This window comes from Myiozetetes cayanensis, unplaced genomic scaffold (assembly GCF_022539395.1).
Source record: "Myiozetetes cayanensis isolate MyiCay16 unplaced genomic scaffold, myiCay2020 scf7, whole genome shotgun sequence".
Lineage (NCBI taxonomy): Eukaryota > Metazoa > Chordata > Aves > Passeriformes > Tyrannidae > Myiozetetes > Myiozetetes cayanensis.
This window is the reverse complement of record NW_026087964.1, coordinates 44,889,120-44,916,137: the sequence shown is the minus strand read 5'-3', so window position 1 is coordinate 44,916,137 and position 27,018 is coordinate 44,889,120. Positions and strand designations below refer to the sequence as shown.

Below are 27,018 nucleotides of genomic sequence, written 5' to 3'. Positions count from 1 at the left end.
GGTTCCCCGCCTCTTATGCCGGCGCCTGCCCCGGCCAAACCCCTCCTCCCCGCCTCCCGCCCGCCTGCCTTTCTCGACGGGACGGGACGGGAACGGGACGTCCCGGCCGCCCCCCATCGCCCTGGGTTTTCCTTGCGGGCGACTCGTGTCTCCTGTTGGGCTGAGGAGGGCCAGCCGCGGGTGGACCCTGTGCCGCGGAGTTTCGTGGTGCAGGCGGTTTTTTTGTTTGTTTGTTTTGTTTTGTTTTGTTTTCCTAGGGGTGCAAACCGGCATAAGTTCTCAAAACAATCCACTTGGTGCGTGGGGGCGGCGGGACAGACGGGTGGGCGCTCAGCTCCCACGGGCGATCCTGCTGTGCCTGACATTCGTCCTCTGGCGGTCGGAGCGCCTCTGCCACAGACATACGGGGAGGGAAGACAGGGGATGGGGAGGGTGGGGGGAGACAAAGCAGAGTGTTTAATCAAAATTAGGGTCATAATTCAATGTCCTTCTCTGCTTCTTATCTCCCAGAATCTGTTCGGAAGAGTAAGCTGAGGTACATACTTGTATAAGTCCATCAAAGCCAGTAATTGAATTTCCGTATTTCTTGTAAAGTGGAGCAAAATAGTAAGAGCTATGGTTTTCCAGGTGTGTATACACATAAGCAGAAAGGGGCCCGGTGCTCAGATAGATTGGTACACCCTTAAGTCTAGGCAACATCTAAATATAACTAGTCCTATCATTGCTTTGTAACCACAGCAGCAACACAGAGACTAGCTTAAATCTGGCATTTCTTCACGGTTACACCAGATAACCATCTCACTGGACACCAAAGCCCACAACAAAAGGAGGGAATGATAACATGGGGAAGAAGGACAGAAATCACATTAAGAGGCATCAACAGCAAAGCTTCTAGTGGAGCACCTCAGCTTTGCCTTCTCCCTGCTGGAGGCTGCTCCTTGAGCTGCATGGGCAGACAGCAGCAAAACTCTCACCCACGTCCCTACTACCCCATCTGTAGCTCATCTGTGCCACCTGCAACACTACGTTTGGAAGAGTTTTCAGGGAGCATATGCAAAGCCTCCCAATTTCCTGTGCTGATGATACTTGTTTTTTTCTAGATCAGTATCCTAAATTTTCAGATGGAAGAAACACACTTCCTGATTTTTACATTTTTTAAATATCTCTGCCAGCAAGCCACATTTCTGCTTCTCTAGTCAAGCATTTCTTTCCATACAGTCATTTTCTTGAGCTTCCTCAGACAGTCTTAATTTTGAAGCTTTCACATTCTGCATTGGAAACCTTGCCTCACCAACCAACAGAAAGCCATGTAGCAGAAGTGGTAGGAGGCACCAGCAGCTATACCTCTATATCCCACAGGAGACAGCAGCTGCCTGTCTTCAGTGCCTTGTCCTGGCAGAAAGACTTAAAAGATATGAGACAGTTGCCAAAACTGTCAGCAAGGGCAGTATTGTACAGGCAGTGATGAGATTCATGTATGGGTCTCAAGAAGAAAACACGCATTTAGATCTGCTAACACCCAAATGGAGCCAAGGTTAGAGCCTGTAGGAATGTTGTCTGCAACGCTTTTCCATTTTGCCCACATCTCTGAAAGCTGGGGAATGATATTTAGCATAGGGCAGATGCAGTTCAAGTTGTACACATTATGTACTGGACCTTTGTACCAGCAATGCACTGGACCCAGGCAGAGAACAGCAGCCTGCGAGTTTGAGAGTCCGAAGACATTTCAGGAGATGTTTCCCTGCACTGCGCTGGTGCCTGCACTCTGTCTGTGCCGAGCACAGCCTTATCCCTCCTCCGGGGACGCTGACAATACCAACACTGGAAAACCTCAGCTGCTCGTGCTGACCTGCCCTCTCTTGCTCACACAGAAATGCTGGACCACAAACAGATTTAAGGGATATGCAAGATTCTGTGCTGCTACTCCTTTAGAAGCATGCATCGGCAACCAGCCCTGCTTGTATCAGGGCTTTTGTTCCAGGTTTAGCAAAAGCAAACTTCTTCACAGCTAGCTTAGAAATGGATTGAAGCAGTATTAAACTTCATCAGGAAAACTCCAAGTTGTAGGTGAAGTAGCTTGTTAAAAGAGAGAGTTGTTCCCCTGTTCTTTTAAAGCCATGGAAAGAGGCTTAATAGTCAAGAAAATATCCCCCCTCTTGGCTCTTTTCATGCTCTTTTGATACTACCAGCAGGAACGAGCCTGCCAAGTCTCATGTGTAGAGCACAGGAGGTCTCTGCCCTTCAGATTAGCAGAGACCCTGACCCAGGCACAGCCCTCTCCAGCACCTTGTCACTTGGGTTTTTCAGACCTCTCCAGTTCCTTCCACTTGCCCTCATAATACTGTGGTGTAAATACTAGCAAATATTTCTCTAGGATATAATTATTAAAATTATATATATATATATTCTTTTTTAATACTTGTGTTTCATTTAAAAAAACCCACCAAAACCCAAAACATGCTGTTTACTCCATCCTGCCCTGTTTGCTTTATGAACATTTTTTTTCCCCACTTGTTTAGGGGCTTTGTCGTGGCAGGGTACTAGAAACTAACGGCCTGGATTCCTGTACGAAGGATGAAGAGGAGGAAATATTTCTAAGAGCTATCCAAAGTATCCAAGTAAGGTGCCTTTGGCTCCCTATTTACCTGTTAAGGAGTTACTGTACATCTGAAAAACAATATATTGCTGGTGCATTCTGTGGAGCAAACCCACTGCAGATGGTTAGTGGAAAATGATCTGCACTGAATATCTGTTTCAGTACAGAAATTTAAAGACAGACGAAGTGTACCTGTCTGCATCTTCTCAGGAATATTCAGCTGCTTGGCATTTGCACTGAAAAGGGAATGGACTTACCTGCGAGTTGATGCAGTGACCAGTTCAGCAGGCCCCTGAGTCAGCTAATCACAGGGTGTGTTATTGTTTTTACCGGATTTATCTCAACCAGAATCAATTACCCCACAACGATCTTAATCAACCGAAGAGAGGAGAGCTTCTAAAAGCTGGTAAAAAGTTACCAGGTACTTTTTAGCTTCAGGAGGAAGCAGCCAAAGGTGATATCAGAGAGACCTTGTGACTTGCTTGGTGTAGGTGTGGGCACTTTGAAAACTCAGTCAAGCTGTAACCTGCACACACAAAAATAATTAGGATATTTATTACTTATTGAACATTCTGTTTTGGTGTGAGCACATGAAAAAAACCTGCCTCTTGGTTATGTGACAGGAGCTGCCCACCTTTTATCTGGGAGACAAATTAAGGCAGCTTGAGTACAACAATACTAGCAGACTGTGATCTCTCTGAAGACGTTTACGTTTTTCTGAACATTGTCATATATATATACATTTGTATTTATGTATGTTTCTGTAGACACATGAAGAACATATATACATACATATATATATATGGAGCATCTAAGCTCCAGATCCAAAACCACTGTATTTTTTTTTACTGCAGCTAGGAGCTGGGAAAGGAGAAGGCCCTGTAAGTACTCAGTCTGGAAATTGCCAGGAGCCAATGGAAGAGAGGACAAATTAGTAACCCTGGGAAGACAGAAAGACTCTGCTTGCAGTAACATGACTTAAATGTTTTGGCATTCCCTTGTTTGTTTTCTTTTTTTATTTGGGTGTAGTTGTTACTGCTTGCTTTAACATGAAATGCTCTGTCAGGTCCTTGTTTTGGTTTTTTTTTGTTTTCGTTTTAAAATATTTTTGTGTGGTTATTATAATTGAATCACAAGGTGAAGCTGTGTGAGATGAGGACATAAAAAGCCACTTCTGTTGCATTACTTTTTATCTATGTAGAGTCCTTATTACAAATGGATAAGAGATTAGCAGGTTTAGTAGGTCCAGAAAGCAGAGTTGCCTTTGAGCAGTGGCCTTTAAGTATTTAAATAAAGCTTCATTAAGAAAAATAATGTGAGGCATAAGTGGCAGGCATTTCACAAGCAGTCCTGCACGTGCTTTGGCACATCACAAAATTGTGAAGGAGGCATATGAACAGGAGGGAATGCCAGAGGAAAGTCATGGCCCATGAGTACAGTAGGATGGGAAGGATGTAGGATATTTGTTAGCTGAGGTTTGGCTTTAGAGGAAGCATAGTACTGAAAAAATAACAGGGAGGCTGTAAAAGTACTGAATGGGAAACCCACGGGGTATTAGCTCTGGCAGCAGTCCAGAACATGTTTATTTTTTGGCAGGACAGCTCCAGCAGCATCTAGAACTGCATTTCACCCGCGGTGCAAGTCGAAGAAAGGAGAAAACTGGAAGCAAGAAAAAGCCAATAGTGGCCACAGCTGAAGCAAGGACTTCACCTGGGTCAGGGTTGCCTGGCTTGGGGCCATGCACTCAGCCTGGGAGAGCAGAACGTGTTAAGCTGGAAGTACCTCATCTTGGAAAGGGAGCAAAGATATTTTTAGTCCCTCGAAGAGCCTAAAACAGAGCTAGATAAGATTATAATAGACATTTATGGGGATTAGCAGGAGTTAAGAGTAGAGGTCAAACTCCACAGTGCTCATTCTCCCTCTTTGCCTACAGTGACTATTTCTGAGGTGAAGAAAAGGGAAACAGTGGGGAGTGTTCTGTTTGTCGAAAGTATTTTGGGATTTAGAAAACTCAAACATTTAAATAGTGTGTTAAAGAGATTACAGCTGCTTCCCAGTGTGTGTTTGTTTTGTTTTTTAAAAGGAGGCTCTTGCAAAAATACACCTTCTTAGATCAGGGTGCTAAAAAATATACCATTTTGCAATAATTATTATTTCCATCATTTCTGAAGAAACCAGATTTGTGGAAAACAGACCTTTATATTTTCTAGCTTGCACTGTTACTTGTGACACTGCGTATATCTTTATTTCTCAGCAGTTCATGTTTATTTTTCACCTTCAGAATTATAGAAAGGGGAGACTGGTGACTTCCAGCTTTATTTCTTTTGATCCTAGGCTTCCTCTGAACTTGCCTAAGCAATATTTTCAACTAATTAATACACGGATCCTTCCAGCTTTTCCAGCTCTAAGGTTTGCAGCAAAGCTTCTTCCTTACATAGTTTGTGGATGCCAACAGCCTGTGCTGCCTGTTTAGAAAAGATGACTGAACAGACTTGACTTTGAAGAGAAGAATCACATTAAGAATAGGAAGAAGAAGGTGAGTTTTCTTACTGCACATTGTAGGAAAATGGAACATGTTGCAGAAGCCCTCATTTTTTCTGTGAATGTTACTACTGACACAACCTGCTCTAGACTTCAAACTACAGGACGGCACAACGCAGCACACACTTCTTCGAATCCAGACAGACTAGAACAATTTTGTGCACCAATACTAAGAACTTTATAGCACCAATGGTTGGATTAATATTTTAATAATTACACACTTTTTACATTATGAAAATAAATCATAAATAGTGTAAAAATAATTCTGAAGATCAACTTCTCACAAGCAAGAAACAAAACCTCAAGTACAAAACTGAAAGAAAACAAAACAATATTCAACTGAAAAACAAGGAGAAATTTTAATAATAAAAACAAAAGCATGCTGTTTGATTGGGTTCAATTAAGTCAAGACCAGAGGCCACAAGAAAGTGGTAACTAATAACAAATTAAAATGGGTGATTAAAACCTTGCAATTCTTGATACTACTCCTCAAAAGAGATCTTGTGACATATTTACAGTGCTAAGACACTCAAAATATTTCTAGTATTGATAATATGATGCTGACCCATGTGTTTTTTACCCCCAAGCATTGAAATCCTTGCCAAATTACTTTTCTTTGTATTTTTATCTCTTCTACTTCATTTATGAGACCATTTGCAATACAAAAATAACGGCACATATAGATGAACTTAAAAAAGTAAAAAATACAAATAAAAATATATAATATTTTCCAAAGGAAAAAGTCAGATACATACATCTTAGCAACATTTTTAAAGTTGTGTGATATTTTCCCAAACATGTACAATAATATAAGAATATCCACATATATGTTAACAATATGTAAAACATTCTCCCACCAACCCAACTCTCCATAATACTTCAGAGAAGTGTGCAAGTACCAATGGGATCTGGGAAATTCATACAATTTCTTTTTTAAATAGAAACAAGTAAAACACTAACGGTCCCAGGTTAAGGCCCCCTGCTTTACAAAGAAAATTCAATTTGCGAGCAGCATTGATAATCGGATGCATTTAAAAACAAAATGAAACAAAAACAACACTCCAAATCCCTTTTTAAAATAAAATCTCCACCTGTTCTGTAGAGTATCTTTCTCAGATATGATGGTGGTAGGCACTTGTTTCTAACAGCATTTAATGAATCCAACCACCATGTAAAATTCTTCAATAACAGAGGGTGCAAGAAAACCTTCATTTGTACATTACATCAACATTCACATCCATAAAAGCAAGTTGCAGCAAGGAAAAAAAAAACCCAAAAAAATTAGGCATTCGTTAGAATTCCTTTCATTGAAATAGAATTTTTGCAATGACTAAAAATTATTCTTTATTTTGATGAGTATCTTTGCAGATATTAGTATTTTAGGTGAGTCTTCAGTGTGAAAATATAGGAATCTCATTAGGTAAAATACAGAGCTTTTAAAATGTAATTCAAGATGGCCAAGCAGCAGAGATCAAGAAATTTGAAGGGAAAGGTCAACTTCTGCATGCTCTGAAAATCTTCAACACATTCAATAGACTGGAAATATCTCTGGACTTCTTACTGAAGTGGTCCTGATTTAGACAAAACTCACTGTTGAAGTTGGTAATATTCCCCCTGTTACTCAGCACAATACCTGTGTCCTTTCTTCTGCATGTCTCAAAGAGCTTTGCAAGGGAGGTTGCATCACTCTCCCCAATTCTTTGCTGGGAATAGGGAGGCACAGCCAAGAGAAAAGCCTTGCATGGCTGAGCCCAGGTTTACAGTCCCAGTTCTGGGGCAGTCAGTGGGACAACTCTCTCTAAACTCCAAGGGGATCCAGGGTCTAACCATGTCTCCTAGCTCAGTCCTCAGCCTTACACAGCACCACCTTCCCACAAGGACCAAAGGTCTGCTCATCTCGTTTGGGGTTGCTTTTTCTCTTTTGCTGGCATAACCAAGTAACTGGTGGTCACATGCATCCCTTCCATGAGGTAATGCTCAGTGGAGACAATGCCAACTTTCCACACTGTACAACAGTCTTAAGAATTATCCCTGTTTAAACTCTATACTTTACACATGTGCAGGTATATGGATCTGATCAATCTGAAACTCATTCATATTACTTACACCGTAGACTAAAATAATATATAAACAGCTGGATGAAGAGTATCATTCTGCTTTGCTACACTATCAGAATGACATCAAGATCAGCAATAAATAAAAATATAAATCAAAAAACCCACAAAAAACAAAACATTGTATCATTGCTCTGTGATTTAACATTTCACGTTTTACCTCAGGAAATTAAAAAAAAAAAAAGAAAGGTGTCCAAAGCATCCTGAAAGAAAGCTTCCCCACAGCTAATCCATGAATACGAAGACAAGGACCATGGATGTCAGACATATTCCATACAGTGCTTAAAGAAGTCTGGCTTCTGTAGCCGGACTTCTGCACAGTGTGGTTATAATGCACTGGAGTAACAGGTGATTACAAAATTTTGTATGAAACAAATACTGAAAACTCTCAAAGAAACAAGAATTAATCATACCTGAAAAAGTCAGGGATATATACAGACTAATATCACTACACATTTCTACAACTGAAAAGACTGGTAGAGAAACTACTGTTCCTGTAACAAAGTAAACAAATCCTATCTATTTGGACGAATGCCACTAAAAGATACTACAACAAACTGGTGGTTCAAACTATAGCTTTGCCATCATAAGGAAAAATATATACTAGCACCAGAAATAGTTGATTTTTAAACAAAATAAACATGTCGCAAGTCTTCACAGGGTGCTTTTCTTGATAAAATGTTAAACCTAATTCTTTTTTTTACTTTTACTGACCATGCAACTTTTTTAGATATGATTAAGTTTCATATCAATTCAATCTGAGATGCAAACATTAATGTCAAATCTATGTATGTAGTTTAACCTTTCAAATTAAGTTATCTGCTGTTCAATCATGGTCATTTAAATGGAATGAACCTTTCATGATATTGAACAATACAAAATCTGAAAAAGTTAAGTAAGATTATTTGGAAAAAAGAGAAGTAAATACCTGGAGGGAATTTCATAAAGAAAATAATTTACAAGACAAAAAAGAAAGTGAATAAAGATGCTTAAATGTTTCTTCAGTAGGATCTCAGTGTCAGGGAGTTAAAGGAGAGTTGAGTATTGACTAACACTTAACAGTAATGTCTGTAATTATTTCCTGAATGACAAAATCATGAACCATGAACTATATTGATGCATATAGAAATGGATGCTATGAGGGCAGTTTAAAAATATAGCTATACAAATTTAAAAAAAAGAAAAGAAAGTGCTAATGGCAGCATGCATTTAATAGTTCTTTACTTTGTTGCTATTTCTTAAATGAGTTGTGTTTGTGGGCACTCCCAATATGGAGTTGCTAAAACATTCATCCAGATAATAAACATTCTACTTGATTTTGCATGTAATACTTTGAGGGACCATTAAAAAGAAAATAAGTTTGCTCTATGATTGCCAGTATTTGATATCTTATGAAAACATTCAATCCTAGTCTTCACATCTACAATATACCTAGCTAAATATGTCAAGTCAGGCCATGGGCACAAGAGATTCTTTTCTGTTAGGTGGACAGCTGGCTCCTGTTGTTTTTTTGAGATAGTGCTTCCTAAACAAGCGGACTAAAAGGGGCGGGTCAGAGGGCTCGCACGGTGCTCCTCTTGTCCTCTTTCTGAAAGGCCCTCATTCGCATTTACTGCTGTAGCACTCTGATTATTAACATTTTATATTCAGACTATGTTGTGTGAAGGTTTTTACTACTGTAATCATGGCTATTCAAAGAGCTTAACATTTGCACCTCTGAAAATTTAAGCAAAGAAAAACATATTTTCTTATATCTGTGAACACTTGTTTATTTCTTACTATTGGAGAGATAGAATTGAGCAGCAAATATATATATGTATTCAGTGTATATATCTACATAGTGTCAGAATTTTGTTTTTATTAGTAAGATACTACTGGTTGTAGGCTGCTAAAATAATTTTTAAATTTTAAAAATCTGGTTTTTCCTCAATGAAATGCTATGTTTGACTTCAATATCTCAAAATAACAGTAAAGATTTATAAAAGTGAATTACAGTGGCATTTCTATTGATTGGAGGCTGTGAAGCAATACAAAAAGTGTGACCACAGAAGGTCCCCATCTACACTTGATTTAGAAATGATGGAGCAAGGAAAAATGTGCATTCCAAGAAGGGCATAAGGTGCCCACACATGAGTGAAGACAGGCTGTCTTCCTCAACTTCGGTTTTGGTCTACATATGAAAGACAGCTCTCAGAAAAGTAACTAAAGAAGTTTTTGATGATCCTGCTAGATACATTAGGAACGGAAGAGATATAAAAAGAATTTCCATCTGCCAAATATGGCACCATTTCTCATAAACCAGTCCCTCAAACTAACTTCAGTGCACCATATGAAGACTCAAAAATGGAAAAAATACCTCATGGCAAAACTACAAATGTGCACGAATTATGTGTTTCTAGCAATGAAAAAAGTGGAGAAGGAAAGATTTACCAATGTTTCTCTAGAACGCTAGTCATCTGAACAGAAATGGAGAAATATCAACACCTTAACAGTGTAGTGTGATGACAAGTGTGCAGTGGTCATTACACAGAATTTTTTCTCTCCAATGTTTTTTGAGTAATAACGTCCACTAAAGTCACTGTAACAACATAAAAGGAACAAGATTAATACATCAGTCTGTGAAACACAAAAGTAAACTCTTTTCTACACTTAAAGGCTTCAAAGACTCTGAAATAGAAACTGTTAATACTGAAACAAGATGAGTATGTGGCTTGAAGTATTTTCCTCAATGCCATCATCACAAATGCTGAATAGATTATTGAAATGCATTCTTTATGGCAACAGTTACAGGAAAAGGAAACAAAATTAACCATAGCTTCCAAAATCCTGCAGAAAAGTTCAGCTAGTTTTGTGTAATTTAAAGTGAATAGCCTGAAAACCACACCATGGTACGTACATCTCTGGTCAGTTCCATTATAATCCTCCTCTGGAGGATGATCCAATTCATCCCCACCTCAAGAATGCTTTTTCCTCCAGCAGTCCCAAAATACAATATGCAGAGCACGTACTCTGTCCATCCTTGAGTAAGGTTGAGAAGCTTCTGGTCTCAGGCGGTGCCTGCCATCAAATGATCCCTGCAGCACCTCTGCAACCTTTTCAAACAACCCACAGAGAAGTCTGGTTTCTTCTTCAAACTTCTTTCCTTCTTGATTAAGGACTCGACAGGGCCTATTGTGAATGTCTTCACGACCGTGAGCGGTGCAAGGCAAACCGATGCTGACAAACAGGCGCGACCCTCTTTGATCAAAGGGGCCAAGTATCCCGCAAGACTGGAAGCCATCCACCTGCAGCTGGAACTCTATTCCCCAAAAATTCAAGGCCTCTTTCTATGCTCCTCTGGCTTATCTCTTTTTAGCAATGAGCCATGGTGTGACTCCCTTGAGATGACAAAAGGAAATGATTCAGAAGCTGGAATCAGAGGTCACCGTGAGCAGCCATTTAGCGCATGACGTGATCACACAACAAGCAGGTTTGGCACACAAACTCATGCTTTTAGTTCATACAAGCAGATATGGTGTCACGAATCAGTGAAGTATTTAAGATGGACATGGAAGCCAAGTCAGTAAACTCCAACGGCAGCTGGTACAGCTACATATCATAGAATTTTGCTCTTATTTGGTCACAATTTCTTGTAAACTAGTTCATGGCACTCATTGTCCATGCATATCCACAAGCCAAAATATAAGAATTTACAGAAATATTAATTTCTATTATTGATTGTTGTTTTGTTCTCTCTCTCATTAGAGAGACAATCTTTGCAGGTTTACCCTGCAGTATCACCTAACTGCAGATGTAAGCGAAAAAGTACATATGGACTATTGCAAACAAGTAGATGCAGCTACATGTAAACATATCTCAGACTTGTAAAACCAAATTTTCAGTTTTCAACTATAAATAAAAGAAGTGGAGCACTATATACACAACTTCATGCTTGTAAGGTTAGATTCATCACTGCAGAGACAAAAAGAGATAACAGATTAATCAAATTAGTAAGATATTTCAGACATCCATTAAAAATACATAGATAAGGCAGAGTTGCAAATATGGATAGTTATTTCCTCAGCACCAGCTATTCTTCAGAGATAAATGTACCCAGGATCTCACTTATGCTTAATGCTTTCTAATGTATTATATGCCAGTATCCCTCCACCTACATAATTCTGCGTGCTATGTTTTTAAATCTAGCACTGCACTGCCCAGGTTAAACCTTTACTAAAATAATTTTACCAGTTAATATTAACGTTTAACACAAAGCCGAGGAGGATATATTGAAGGTAAGGCAAAGAGAAGGGCAGATTACACTGTTCTTCTCAGTATTCTAGAAGAATAACATAATAAGAGATCAACATAAATATTTGACAAAAATCCATGAGCTTTTATAATGAATTGGAAGCAGTGATCATGTGTAGAAACCAAAGGATGTGCAAGTCTTCATGTGAAAAAAGAAGTCTTGGACTTTCCAGAAAACGAACACCAACTGTTTCTATAATCCTGCCTCAATGAATTATTACTTCTAAATGTATTACAACATTATCACATGAACTACTGCCTGATCTTGCAGTATATCTTGATACTGTTCAGTATGGTTGTGACAGGCATTTCTGTGTGCTAAGGACATACTGCCCCTGAAAAGAAGAAAAAGCTCTGCCCATCCTACCTTTTGCCAACAGCCAGGCATTGGTAATCCATCGGGACCCTGTTTTAAGGGGAGGGAAAAAAAAAAAAAAGAAAAAAGCGCATAGTTAAGTTTGAGAGGATAGATAATCCATCAACCTCTGCTAAAACAGCCAGAGGAGAGAAGGTTTACGCTGCAAAAACATACGTGCACATCTCTGCTATAAAGATTTGTTTTTCTCTAAATCATTAGAACATCTTCATCAGTTTCTTATCACTGTTAGAGCTCAGGCTATATATTATTTTAAATACAATTGTTTTATTCACAACAATCTGTATCTGAATGTACAAGATCAATGAGAAAAAAAAATACTATCACTTTTATCTGGAGGGTATTGTGTTTTAATGGCCTCTAGTACAAAGGCAACTGCATGACTAAGACAGCAAGACTCAAATGTGAGTAGGATCTTTTCACTTTCAATATTAGCTTTTGAATGAAGCAGCAAAATCTGAAGGCCTGAACACACCTTAAGTGCCACAGTGGAAGAAAACAAAGAAAACACCTGCAGTGGGAGCAGGGCCGTACAGCAGCACTGATTATTTCAGTGCTTGGACAACATAGTAATCTAATTTCTTCTCATGTGAGAGTCACTCCATTTCTTTTCTGTTGCTACTCTACCTTCACATATCTCCACGTGTCCAGTAACATCAGGGCCAGCTACTGACCACAGTTACACTGTTTTTCATGGACCTAATTCCAATTTACAGGGCTATCCAGGGTTTATCCAGAGTTACATGGTCAGAATTAGGAGCACATATGATGTAACTAGACTATATATGAGCAGAAAAAAAATCAGTCCTTGACATCTTTTAGAATATAGAATACTAATACTTTATATGTGAATTTACATGTGAACATGGTGGTTGATGAGGATTTTTTAATTTCTTGCATGTAGTCTGATGGAAATGGCTTGCTGCCTAAACAAGAGACAGCGCTGCTTGCTAAACAGTTTATTCTAGCAATTAGCTATGAACAGAATATTTTTCATCCATCAATGATTGTTAGTGAATCTCCAGATATAAATGATAATACAGAGACAGAGAAATATTTTAAAATTACAAAAGCATGCTTGATTATTCCCAACAAAATATGAGATATGGTTACCATTAATTGGAAGCAAACAATATGGACTATGGAATAACTTTAACGGACTATGTATTTACGATTAAAAACAACTGACTTTAAATTAGAAGTGCTATAGTTGAAATAAAATCTATTTAATTTAACATTCATCATAGAGAACCGTGCTTAACCACCAAACAATATCAGAACATGCAGATCAAATTTTACTATGAACAATTAAAAAGAAAATCTTCCTTGTATCTTTATGAAATGTGTATGTACTGGTCATTTGGGGCTTTCTTTTTCAAACGGAAAAGAGTTCAAACTTACTTTACCATTAAATAAAAATCACTGTTGCCAGATTGGTACAAGGGAGAGGATCGAGAAGTAGCATTTTAGTATAGGTGGGAACTTGAATTCATGCTAACATAGGGTGGGGAGTGTTGTGTGTATTCTAGGAAGGTAAGTTCCAAGGGTAAGATCATTAAATTGGAGACATTAAATAACAAAGACAGGGTTTGGGCTGCAGACTGTTATCTTCTTACAAACCTAGGTAAGCTTTTTTAATTCCAGATGTGTTTGAATACTCTTTGATGAACAGGCCAGACAGCAAAAATATTACTTGTGTATGGTCTGGAAGCCAAGTTCCAGCATGGCTTACTGAAAACCTTGATTTTCAGAAACGGTATTTACATCACTCTGTACATGACTCTCATTTTGGTCAAACTGTGAAAACATGCACCTAAGACTGCATGGATTTGAAAGGAAGTCCAGGGTGCAGGGTAGCTCTGGGACAGACTAGGGTGTGGAACTGAGCCAGTGCAGACAAAAGGCATCAGACTTGATTAGAAGTGAACGTTGTGCTGGACTTCTACAATGACTTGCTTTCAAGGTGAGTAGGGCAATAGGTATTTTGTGAGGAAAATAACAAACCAACAATTCTCAGGGAAAATGTAGGAAGGATACAAACTCATAAATTACTATGTGATGTGGGAGCAAACTGCTGAGAGTTAGGTTTAAGGTACCAACAAAAATGTGTGTTCTCTCATTGCAGTTATGATCACTTGAAGCAGCTGGTTTGTTCATGCACATGCATGAGTTACGTGAATAATGTAAAGTCAGCTCAGAAAAACATTACTTTACATTGAGAATGGCTGACCACAAACAAAGGAACTGCATGCAGGGTTGGTAGGAAAGAGAAATACTGTACCAATTGGCAAGGGGCATCCAGCCCATCCAGGCCAGGTTGGCCTGGCTCCCCTTTTTCCCCCTTAATTCCACGGAATCCCTGTTTGTAAAGATTAACTTGCAATGTTACTGTCAAGAAAATGCCTTCAGTATTGACTTAGATGGAGTGAACAAATAACAGTAGAGAGGCAAGAGGAGCAAGCTGTTGTAATGTGATTTAAACCTGTAGGGCACTGACTCTGGCACATCCCAAATTTGGTTCCTTTTCAAAGAGTTTGGCAGAAATAATGAAAAAAACCACCACCAAACCTCACGAATTTAGCCCGAAGGTCTTAAGTCTGGTGCTTTAAACCAATTTAGGAGGTTGACAAACGGAGTCTGCTCCAGAATTTGCCAGAACTTGAGATAAAGCTGTGTTAAAAAAGGGCTACAGGTTCAACAGTAGCTGGTGCTTGTTCCTCTCCCCTCATTTCTTATTCCATCAATTTACAGCAGGATGATCACCTTCCAATACATAAGTGAGACGTACCAATGGGCAAGGTGCATCTAATCCAGGAGCACCCTGTTCTCCTTTCTCCCCTTTAGGCCCCTTTTTGCCTTTCTTTCCCTTTTCCCCCTGTGGATACAATGGTTTGGATAAAACAAGTTTCATTCGTTTGAAAAAAAAATTAAAGAAAGATTTGTTTTAAAGTTTGGGGTTTTTCTTTTTAAACCAATGGAGAGCTGAAAGGACACTTACCACTGTGTTCTGGTTTGGATGGTGCATTATGTGGAAAAATAAATTATATGATCACAATCAAGAACTGCAATCAATCTGTATTAGTTTGTGCTGGTATTTCATATCAGTATTATGAATGTTTTGAAACCTAGAACAGGGCTTGAAAAAATTGATTTCTTGAGACAGAGGCAAATCTGCAAATCCCCCCAGTCCAAAATAAGAGGTCTCCTATTTGTTCTAAGTGATAGCACTGAAGTGCACATGCACACTAACCTGAATTTGTCAGCTTCCCTAGAGGATTTGCCACTACTCAAAAGGAACTTTGCGGAGTGGAATCCATCAGCATAGCCTTTTGAAAAAAGACCTGTGGCACAGATGCTTCACAGGGATGGCTGGTCTCTGACTCAATTCCATCAGCTTCCATGGTGTCGTGTCAAGGGTGAAATTGGCCCAGAGCATCCTCTGCTGAACTGACCCTTTGCACTCTGGTAACAGTGCTTGGAACAAATCCTGTCCTCTGTGGTGTCCACAGAAACCCACTGACATCACTGAGGGTGCACTCCTGTCACTCCAAATACAACATGACCATTTCAAACCCTGCTACAGGAATCAAAACATCCAAACTGCTTGATGGAGAGGTGCTATGACACTTTCAATGATTTCATATTGTCTTGGTATCAGAAAGTAATCAGAAGTGATAACTAGATTCTTTATTTAAAGATTTCAACATTCAAATATTCCCTCTACTGCAGGCAATGTTTCATCTACTTATTTTAAGAAAATTCAGCCCTTTGATTTCACAGTGAGTTTTCTTTTTAAATGTGAAACTTCCAGTGCTTTAGTTCTGATGGAAATAAATTGATTCCCCTCAGCAAAGCTACCTGCAAAGATGACCTCACCTTCAAGCAGTATAAGATGTTTAGAGAGTTCATTTTAAAATTGATTTCACACCAGTTGATCACAATGGTAAATGAGTTTCAGGTTTGCTCTCAATTTCACAAAAATCAAAAAGGATCAGTTAAAAAAATTAACAAATTGGACTAGGATTGTAAAAAATGGGATAGGAAGGATGAGTAAATCAGGAATATCACAAAGAAATGGGAAAAATACTCATAGGAAAATTAGTATGACATTGGAGAACCAGCAAGCGAGGTTGTGGCTATTGGGAGGATTTCATTTGTGAGGAAAAGGGTAAAAAAGACAGAGGAATTGTAAGGAATGAGGGTAGAAGGAGAAGGAAGGAATGCCCCTTTGGAAAAACAGACAGATTTTGGTGAAGCATAGTAAAGACATTTAACTTGGTCCACATCAGTACAGAAAGACTTAATCCATTAACAAGAGATAAAACCCATTTTTACATATAAAATAATAATTATATAAATCATATTTTAAAAAGGAAGGAAAGCACATTAGTCATTTAATATCATAACATATATGACACATTTAAATGGAAAAATCTATTTAATGAACAACACATACTGCATTCATGTCACAAACAACACATACTGCATTCATGTCATAATAGAAGCAGAGTTACTTGTCTTTCTTTGCTGTGTGCCAAAAAGTCACAGGACAATATTTGGGAAAACAGCAACCCAAACATTACCCTTCTTTATCAAATGATAAGATTACAATGTAAAAGAAATCTTCATGAGACAAGAACTGCAAATTTGCTAAATTTTCATCTTAAACCTACACAGACAACAGTGTAGCTAGCAGAGAAACCCAACAGTTTCAGGGTCAATTTTCATGTTATTTGTGTCAGTGTAACACCAATATATTTGCAGTGAATGTATGCAAGCACAAAGCATGGACATACTCCAAAAAGGCTTCTGAAAATGGACTGTGCAGTTTGGTTTCTGACTGTTTTTCTGTTCTTTAGGATTTGCATTTCTTTAACTTCTTGTGTTTAAAGCCAGTAGATAACTATTTAAACTTCCAGTTGTGCAGTCATCTGTGCAGACATTAGTCTGAATTTCCTGAGTACTTATCTACTTCTTCCACAAGACTGAGTTATTTCTTTTTAACTTTTATTCCTTGCCCTCAACTACAGAGACCCAAAGGAGAATCTACATCTGATGAAGATTTAAAAAAAATTCCTTTCTGCTTTTCCTCAGTACCTAGAGAAATACAAAGTTGTGGCACTTCTGCAACACCGTTATGGTTGGAACAATCTCCAATCCTCACGTGCACAGATTTTCATCAGTGCAGAGTGTAGGGGGAAAAGGATAATGCCTTTTCATCCTCTGTTCAGACACATCATACTCCTCTGTCAAAATTTATAACAACAGACACAACTGTGCATTTAGGACCAGGGGCCCCTTCCCCCAACAACACAAGCCCTAACTTTTGTTAAAGGTTATTAGTTTTTAAAAGGATTTTTTTTTATCCATACAACAAAATACAAAATCAAGTGTATGAACCTTTTTCGTGATGAGTGCTCCTAGACTATAATTTTATATGAGTAATTACAGCTAGAACACTTTTAAAAATATTATTAAAGCCAAGTTAAGCAGACATTATAATGCAAAACACTGACTTGCTTTCACCATAGCAGAACTGCTGATGGGCTAAAACAAAAATCAGCAGTCTAAGTCTCATCTCAAACTGAAGAAGTAAAGATTTATTCACCACATATCTATGAAAAAAATAATTGTCATGGTTTCTCTTTAGAATGTTAGCAATGATACATATTTTTGGAGTGCAATTTTAAGTTAAGTTTCTTAACTAGAAACTCATTAATCTCAATTTTGAACGTCAGTCCAACAGCCAATACTGTAAGAAATATTAAAAACCCACGAAATCATAAGCTGGATGCCCAACTTGTAAGCTGGTTTATCTCTATTGAAATGGGTGCCGTTATATCAATTTGGCCATAGATAATTAGTAATTTACATAAGGAAAAACACCAAGAAAATTTGCTATACTGCAAGCTTTGATATATCGCATTATTTTGTGTCTTTTGATAGTCAGCCTTCCATTTGGAAAATGAACTATCGATGCAGCTAAAGTAATTCAGATGAAATCAGTATACTTACATGATACAAATATTACAAAATTTCTGGAAAAATGAGTCAAAACTGCATATTAAAAGTCTCTTTCACAGAGCTTTCACCCATATCCTCCCAAACTTTTAACTGGGAAAGATCTTCCTTTGCCTTCTAATTTTATTTGAATATTGTGATATTTTTTAAGGCAGATATTCCACCTCCATTTTCACTCTACAGACTTCCTGGAAATCCTGTTAATCTGAAAGTCCACAAAAAAATGTGATTTTTGAATCATCTGCCAGACTAAATTTATCCCATGCATTCTCCTCAGGAAACAGGTTTTGCCTTACCTGAATTTTAAGGGGGATGGAGGAGTAGACTTCCTTGGTGATGTGTCCTGCAGCTCATGAGAACAAGTCACCACAGACAGCCTAAATCACAGCTTCGCTCCAAAAAGGACCTAGCTGTGCCTGGGGCAGCACACAACTCCCACACACAGTTCCCTTGCTCTCTTGCAACTGGAAGTCCTGTGTTTGACCGATTTAGTCAGTCTCTGGGAATAATGAACTAATATCCAAAACCAGCATGCTGACCTCAGGGGCATTAAAACACTTTTACATCCCAAGCGCAAGAATCTCAGCTGTTCCATTTTCATATCATATCATATTTGTATAAGTGAACTTTTTACCAGCTTTCCTTTTTTTTCTTTTTTTTTTCCCCAGAGATGATCTGGGGGCTGTGATGGCTGGATTTTGTCTGCCTGTCTCTAGCCATACATGGAAACACAGAAGGTCTGGTTGGAAAGGAGTTCTGGAGGTCACCTACTCTAACCTCCTACCCTGAGTAGGATGATTTCTGACCTTAGATCAGATCTGATCAGAGCAGACCAGATTCTGCAGTGCTCCATGGGCAGTGGTGCAGCCACCTTCCCTGGGCACACTGTCCCAGTGCCACGCCGCTCTCCATGAGGACAAGGTTTTCCCAGATGCCACTCTGAACCTCTCAGGAGCAGCTTCTGGTCCTGTGTTTCACCACTTGCCATTACCCAGAAAAGTTTTGCTCCATCATCTTTGTATCTCCGCTTTCAAGCAGTTTGGTCTCCTCGTTGTCAGACTAAGCCAGTCCACCTCGTTCAACCTCTTACATGGGTTCTGTCTGCCCCAGAGTTCTTCCAGCTTGGTAGCCCTCTTACTCTCCACTTTCTCAAGTTTTTCTTGAACTGGGAGGCTCAGAAGGCCATCTGCTGTATTCAGGCAAGCTCACTGGGACTGATTAGAGAGGTGTGATACCTTATTTTTGTCTTCTGGACACAACCCTTCTAATGTATCTCAGTATGAGAAGACACTGTTAAGCTCATTTGATTTGGTGCCTACCGTAACCGCCACTTAGCACAAGCTGCCCATCCTGCCAGTCACCTCTCAGGGCTGGCAGTTACCAGTTACACCTTTCTACCGATAACTGCTCTCAAAAGAGAAAAGCTGTTCACTCGAGACAGACCTGTGATCTCTGACAACAGCAAGAGCTCACCATTCATTGGGATTACTCCGCCAGGTCAGACACTGCCTTTATAATACTCACGGACCACCTGCTTAAACAACAGTTCTGCAAAATCAGTACCTTGCCAGTGATCTCTGAGCTCGAGATAAGCAATATAACAAGGGATAGAAGGGAAGGGTATATTTCACAGTACCCTTTTCAATCCATTCTTGGGAAGTGCTTTGCCTGAATTATTAAGCATTAAGAAATGGAGACGAACTCTTACACTGAGTGACTGCTTAACCCTGCATCTTGTTTGCAACACCATGATGGGAAGTGGACCTAGCATAACCCTGTGCATGTCAGCTAGACAAAAATAGTTGTAGAAAAAATCGACTTAGAAAAATCACCTGCTTTGTGTGGACTTTCATATTAAGTGGCGTGGTGTGAGATCTAATTCAGCATTTCAGCAACTGGGCTCTGTGTTGGATAGAAAATGGGAGAGATTAGCTTGTGAGCTGTCTTTGCACACTTTAAGTCCTGAATTCCTTTTCACGAAATGGTATTTCCAAGTCACTGTGTCTGGACACTGAAAATGAAGTTAGGCTCTTTCTGTTAACTTCACTGTCTAGCTGGTTTACCAGAATGTAGAGTATATGGTTTAATTTCAATCCACAAGTATCAAAAAGTACTTAACTGTAAATTAGACATTGCCAAAAATAAAAATTCAAACAGTTCCTGTCTTATTCATTTGGTGTGGGACAGGTAGCATGTACAGGCATGGCACACTAAGATAAGCTGCCAGGGAACAGAGCTGGGCTCTTCAGTGTAAAATTACTACCAGAGTGACTAATGTCTGCATTGAATACTTCAGGATTTTCAACAAGAGTAGGATGGATTGGAGAAAATGAGCCTAAAATAAAAAGCTGTGCTTTGGGACATGTTGATATTACCACTTCTGTGCATACATTTTTGTGGCTTTTCAAGATTTTGCTTAGAATGTATCTGTGACCAGCCTTTTGGCACACAGTAAAAACAAAGATAAGTTTTAATGGGATAATTCAGAGCATAAAGACAGAGCATAAAGCAGAACTGACTAGGCTGGGGAATCAAGCAACAGTTAATAACACTATGGTCACCTTTTCTCCCTTTTCTCCTATATCACCCTTTTCTCCTCGAGGACCAGGGAAACCCTATGAAAACAAAATGGACAAAAATAGGTTGATTTTTATTCACATGCAGGTTAAGTTTTCAAATACTCTTGGAAAGCATAAGAAGATTATTTCACTACATGCTTTGTATATATGTGGACACATGCATAGACACAAGAGCATGAGAGACAAGTACGTCCAAGAGTTTGGCAGAGACAATTTGCCAGCTAAAGAAAGAAATCATACCACTCAAAATGGCAACAGTCCATGCTAGCATATGTATGTTCTGAAAAAGACTCCTTCAAGTTATAGATTTCAATATAGAACTAGAGGAAAAGGCTTGCTGAAAGCCTTTTTTAGCATGCCAAAGAAAGAGATTATGTTTTGAAATGTATCCATTACAGGTTATGGAATTATTATTCTCTTTAATTAGAATAAATTTACTTAACTGAGTGTCAGTGACTCCTTGTTCTTCTACAAATGAGTCACAAGCCTGAGTATTTTCTTAGCAAGCACAGTTTCTCAGTGTACTGACATCTGAACAACCAACTACTTGTACTACTAAGCACTGTATCTGGTGGTGTCTGTCGATAAGGGCTGTATATCACACAATCTTTGTCCTCTTTTATCACAGAGAAGAAGCAAATGCAGCATTTAGCACACTCTCTTTATGCACTGCATGCACGCTAAATTTAGGAAACAAAGGTGTTATGCTCCATAAGCTATTTCTTGGAAGACGCTCACTGACCACTGAGAGTGCACTGGTCACAGATATTACTTACGTCAAGGCCAGGCTCGCCATCTTTGCCCTGCCAAAGAACCACAGAAAACCGCATTAACATCCAGATTCCAGGACTAAGCTAAAAATACAGAAAAGCCTATAATTTTATTTTTTTAAAATTATTTTTAGTTCACAGGAAGGAGAAACAGAAATTGGATTTTTTTTTTTTTTCAATTTAACTCACAAAAGTGACCCTCAGATAAAAATGCATGGTAAGCTAATTTAACACTTCGTGGAGCCTGAAAACTGTCTCTAGTCACTGACTCCTGATCCAATTAAATGGATCTAATTAAACCATAGGTCTGTATTCCAGCTTAAATTAATTAATCAAGCAGATTAGACTGGAGAGGGTATGGAAACATTGCAAGTCCCTTGGAAAGGCTGGTTGTTCCTGGACAAGCACATTTATATGGCTTCTCTAGCATGAAAGTACAGAAAAGATGCATGTACATGTCCACACCTGACCCAGTCAGTGGCAGTGTAAACACAGTTAAGTCAACTGATTTTATTGGGGATATCCTTGTTAGGTCAAAGGAATTTCTGCCTCATATTTTAGAAATAGTATAATATAATTTAAATGGTTGATTTAAAGCATACCACTTCCACCTACAAATGGGCCACGATGAATTTCTCATACTGCCTCTGGCACAGAAATTAAAACAAAACAGGTATCTGAAGTCAAACAAAATGAAAATATAATGGCAAAGTAGCCTCACAGTGTGGAAATCCAAGCAGCTTATTGACATTAGGAAATTCACATCTTTCCACAGTTCATCCTGAACTTCTGGCACCCTCACATGGTCCCTGGGCAGCTGATGTCCACAGGCTGCTGAAACAGGAGTACTTGCATTCTGGATTTCCTCTCTCTTGCTGGTTCATGTCAGGTCTGTTTCGTTACGTGCATGGGTAGGAATCTAAGTCTGTGGTACAGACCACTGACCTTGCACTGTCAGGGTTTATTATCTATCTTTGCCTTTTCCAACTAATTCTATTGCTAGGTGAAGAGCAGCCATAAAGCACAGAAAGTTTAATCAAGGAGTGATGAGAAGTGCAGTGTGTACAAACTCTATGCAACTTACAGGCAAGCCGTATGGTCCTCTGGGTCCAGGGTCACCTACAGTCCCCTTTTCACCCTAAGAAAAGATTACACAACAAGCAAACAAAAACATTGTCTATCTTAGAAATTATGTCTACCAAGTGCTTTAGGTTAAAGTTTATACATTCCTAAATATTTTGAGTGAAAAATATCCAAACTCATTTATTTTTCTTAAATGCTTAAGGGGCAAAGAGAGTGTGTGTGTTACTTTTAGGCAAAATAACTTTTTAAGTCTATGATATTACATTCATTTTTAAATACATTAGTAACTGAAAATATTTTTCAGACTAAACTTGCACCAATATCAGTTTTAAGCTTGTAACAGCTGCAAAATTGCTCTCAGTAAAAATCTAATGTTGTAATGAAGAATAAGGATATACAGCATGAAGCTTCAACACAGTAGCTGAGATGTGACATAGTGGCAGGCAAAAAATAATGTGTCAATCAAAGCTTTTATTTAAGTATGCAATGCTATTACCAGTGGCATTGTGAAGATTATCCTATGCACTGTACTGTGTTGCTAAATGCTCTACTGAATTCTAGATCAGTGATGTAAATACCCTGGTTTATTAAATCAGAAGCGTATTAATGTGGAAGACAAACAAGTACAGAGATGACTTCAGAAGTTTGATCTCATTCTGCATTAAAATCCATGGAAAACTTACCAGAGGGGGCATACGAAAATCATTTTTGCAAGCTTAATATATGGCAAACTTTTCCAAATGAAGTGAGATTTCAAGATGACAAATTTCAGGCTGACAATAGTAATCACCTGTGCTCTCTGACTGTTCTTCATCAAGATTGACATGAAGTTAAACTTTCAAAATCAGCAGCACTACCCAGGTGACTTCAAGCACAGATCCCTGTGAGCTTATTAGAGAGTCAGGGCTGGTATGTATGTAGGTGTGGGCAGCAGTCTTGTTTCAGACTGTGGTGTTCTTTCTTCTAAATAAAATCCATCAGAAAAGCCATACTCTCTCTCAAGAACTAAACTATTCCAAGTGTTGATAAAATAAAAAAAAAATAATCCTGATCATCTCGAGTTTTCAAAGCTCCTACTCTGGATTTGTTAAGCAGGGTGAGATGGATCCCTTTCTTCACCCCCTTTCCCGAACATAACCTAATGCAAGGCTTTGTGCAAGGCTCCTGGCATGCAGAAGTGCTGTGTTTCATTCTAGCACTTGCTGTGCTATGGTCTTGAGATAAATTCTCTGTAAATATTCCTCTGGGTTATTTACTACTTATTATTAATTCATTAATGACTCTATTATTAAGAGCACAAGACATAGACGCAGATGTGTACCTAATTAATAGTGGTCATCACTGGCACAGCTTAAGTCCTTGGCACAGTTCTGAAAATGAGCTGCTAGGTCTAAATTTCATTGACTGAATTATACAAATAAGGAGGCAACAGAAAAAAATTAATCTGAACCTGTGGTTGAATCATTACAGCAATAAAGAGTTTGTCAGATCATTTGATCCATTTTATTTTATTTATTTTTAAAATTTTATTTTATTTTATTTTGGTGGACACTCACTTTAGTCTAGTGGTGATTAGATGTGCAATGCCTGATCTTTCTGCATTCTGTTATTCCCCAGATATTTCAGAGCAGCACTTAGGCTGGATGCCCTTGCAAAACAATAGGAGGTATTGGGAAGTAACAGCTGATTTTCAAGAACACAAATTCCTCGCAGCTTTAAAGCTTTCCGCTAAGAAGAAAGTAATGTGCTGACCTTTGCATGTAACAGCTACAAAACTTTTTGATCAATACTTGAAATATGTCAAGACTAGTTAAGTATCTTCTTTTTAAAAAAATCTTCAACAGCAAAGATGACTGCACAAAGTTCTCTCAAGATAGGCTTATAACATTGCTAAACATATGGTAGACATAAAGATACTGAATGTATCAGTATAGGAAATAACCTCATCTGTTATGTAAGAATATATTTGGAGAAGTGTAACTCAGAATTTTTTGCCTCCAATACAAAGCATATGCTGAAATGTGTCTGGAATATTAGATGAGGTCCTGAATGTTTATGGATTATATAAGATTGATGGACTGTCATGAGTATACTGCCTTCAAACACCAGGATACAGCATTTCCTTCATGGAAGCAGATATCTGCAAACTTTGAGAAGGTTTTTTATATTTTTTTGTAAGACAATCCATCAGTGTCCAAAGAATAGAAACCATAGTCTATGTTTGTGCCTCCTATTTCACTTCAGTCTTTTGATTCATGGATGAATATGAATTACCATTTGTACAGATAAAGCTGAATAATTAGTGTCTCCTTTAAGATAGATAGGGAGATTTTATAACAATGCCATAGTGAGAAACATTTTAACCAAATTAAAGAGAATGCACCTTCCTTACTAGTACAAAACGTGTGTAGTGATGAAAGCGTTGCACAGACTGCACACCTGAAAGCCAAAATCAAGCTTAAAACCAGAGCTTTCACATTAAGGAAAAAAATAAAATAAAAAAAAGGAAAATAGGGAAATGTGCACTTCCAGCTTTCAGATCCTTTAGATGGTCAAGAAGTTGGATACACACTACGCCTGTCATTACCATTCAGGCTTACACATCCCCTTTCACTAGTGGTAGTTTAAGATGTTTATCTGTTTTCCAGTGTTCTCTATTTTCTCTCAAGATGGTATATAAGTGAGGTTAATAGGTACACAGATTCAGAGGCCTATTATGATCAACTCTTTCATTTACTAAAGATGGTCTCAGTAAAATCTCCCTAACCACCGAGCAAAATTGTATTATTTCCAATAGCTGAAGAATTTAATAAGGACCGTAAGAAACCAGCCTAATAAATTATGTTAATTCACAGTATTAATTCCCATTTTGGTTTCTACTAAAAGAAATGCAGAAAACCACATTATAGTGCCATGCATGACTTTCTTAGCCTACCTTCTCACCACCTAAACCCATCAACCCAGTTTGCACAACAGTCTGTTGCACAACAGTCTGTTCTATCTCAGAGTAGTGATTCAGCATTGCCTTGAATGCAGTTTGTCCAACAATGAATCCACGACTATTTTGTGGAATAACCCTAATGCCCTTCTAGATTAATACTGGCTCAAGGTTTTTCTTGCCAGTACAACAAAACGTGGTCCTATCCAGCACTAGTGAGCAGTGGCACTATGCACTACGCACTACTTTAATTGGAAAGTAAAGTCTGAAATCTGCGGGTAAAAATGTTTTCCTCCTGCTTTTGCAAAAACAAGTTCAAGAGTTGCAAATGCAAGTTGTAAAATTGCATTGAAAACACGTAATTTGTTATTTAGATAACGAGACACATATCAATGTCAGGCACCTGTTACATAACTATGCTACAAACAACTTCTCCTTCCAAATGGTATTGAACAATTACAGCGATAATCTTGCTATATGATTGCTTGGGAAAAAACCTTCCAGCTGTCTTGTGAACTTCCTCCTATTCATTTAGCTACACAGAAAACAGTGGGTGTGCAGGAATTTCTCGCACACCTTAGTCTCTATATTTTTGCAAATCTCTCCCTCTGTGCTCATGCAATTATTCAACTGATTTCCACTGCAGCCATTCCTACCCCCTTTGTAACTACTATTTGTCAACAGCCACAGTAGGGCTGATTCTAGATCCAGATATATGACTTCTTATGACATCACACTCTCACAAGAAAAAAATATTAGTAGTTATTTTCCACAGACTAGAAAAATAGTTTATATTATAGCATATTGTTTTTCAAAGACATTTCAACTGGTAGTATGTGTGCATATCCTTTAACAAAAAAGTTCATAATGCAAGAATAAAATGTTATTTTTATATACTTTTACATGCACATCTCATCTAAACTATTTACTGAGGATCAGAGGATGATGTACAACTATTTTTTTCACAGAGTCAATGGAAGAAATAGTTGAAAAAAAGACAATTGAACCTGTAATCCCCTAGAAAAACAGGAAAAATTCCCAAGTCCTTCAGATAGTTAACTAACCTGAGTGGTAACTACAGTCTACTGTTCCTACTTTGGCCTATGCTGCATGTCTTGAATTTATTTCTCAGTACACAGCTCTGTAAAAACGAATCATGCCTTTCTCAGACATATTGCTGGTGAAGCCAACTGGACCTCTGCCATGTGGCTGTGTCCTTAATACAGCCAGTCTGAAGTCACTTTAGCACAGTTGTTTTGTTAAAGTGAGAAAGTCAAAGAGACAAAATTCTGGACTGGCGATTCCCTGGAGGTTTTAGTTAGTATGAGGTATTATCTGTTAGTTTGTCGTGTAAGTTGATGGTTGTATTGTTAAAGGTGACAGGCTCACACTTAAAGATTAGAATTCCTATCCTATTTTCACTGGAAAAAAATTATTGTGAATATTTCAAATTAAACAGGAGGACTCCTATCTTCTAAGCTTAAAAAAAAAAAATTACAGAGCTTGGAGACTCTTTTCCTGGATAAAAACATTTAAGTGCATACAGGAGAGAAATGCTCTTCTTTTTTTTGCCATTGCATTCTTATATAATCAGATCATACTATATTTTGTCCCAATTTGTTCTTTCAACTTACACAAAATAATGAAACCAATAAAAATTACGTTCTGTGTGGTACTGACAACTTCAAAGTCCTGTCAATTTCTTACTGA

General features: G+C 38.3%; 1 protein-coding gene across 1 annotated transcript in view; it reads right to left on the bottom strand.

Moving 5' to 3' along the window:
• Positions 1-6,133: 6,133 nt before the first annotated feature.
• The window catches only part of COL25A1 (collagen type XXV alpha 1 chain), a 306,336-nt gene continuing 285,451 nt past the window's right edge, over positions 6,134-27,018 (bottom strand). The window contains exons 32-37 of the mRNA XM_050338528.1: positions 22,372-22,425; positions 21,294-21,320; positions 20,500-20,553; positions 14,199-14,276; positions 11,909-11,947; positions 6,134-11,202 (exon numbers count right to left, since the gene is read on the bottom strand). Of these exons, the coding sequence (XP_050194485.1) occupies positions 11,200-11,202; positions 11,909-11,947; positions 14,199-14,276; positions 20,500-20,553; positions 21,294-21,320; positions 22,372-22,425 (255 nt within the window). The 3' untranslated portion in view covers positions 6,134-11,199. The remainder of the gene's footprint in view (positions 11,203-11,908; positions 11,948-14,198; positions 14,277-20,499; positions 20,554-21,293; positions 21,321-22,371; positions 22,426-27,018) is intronic.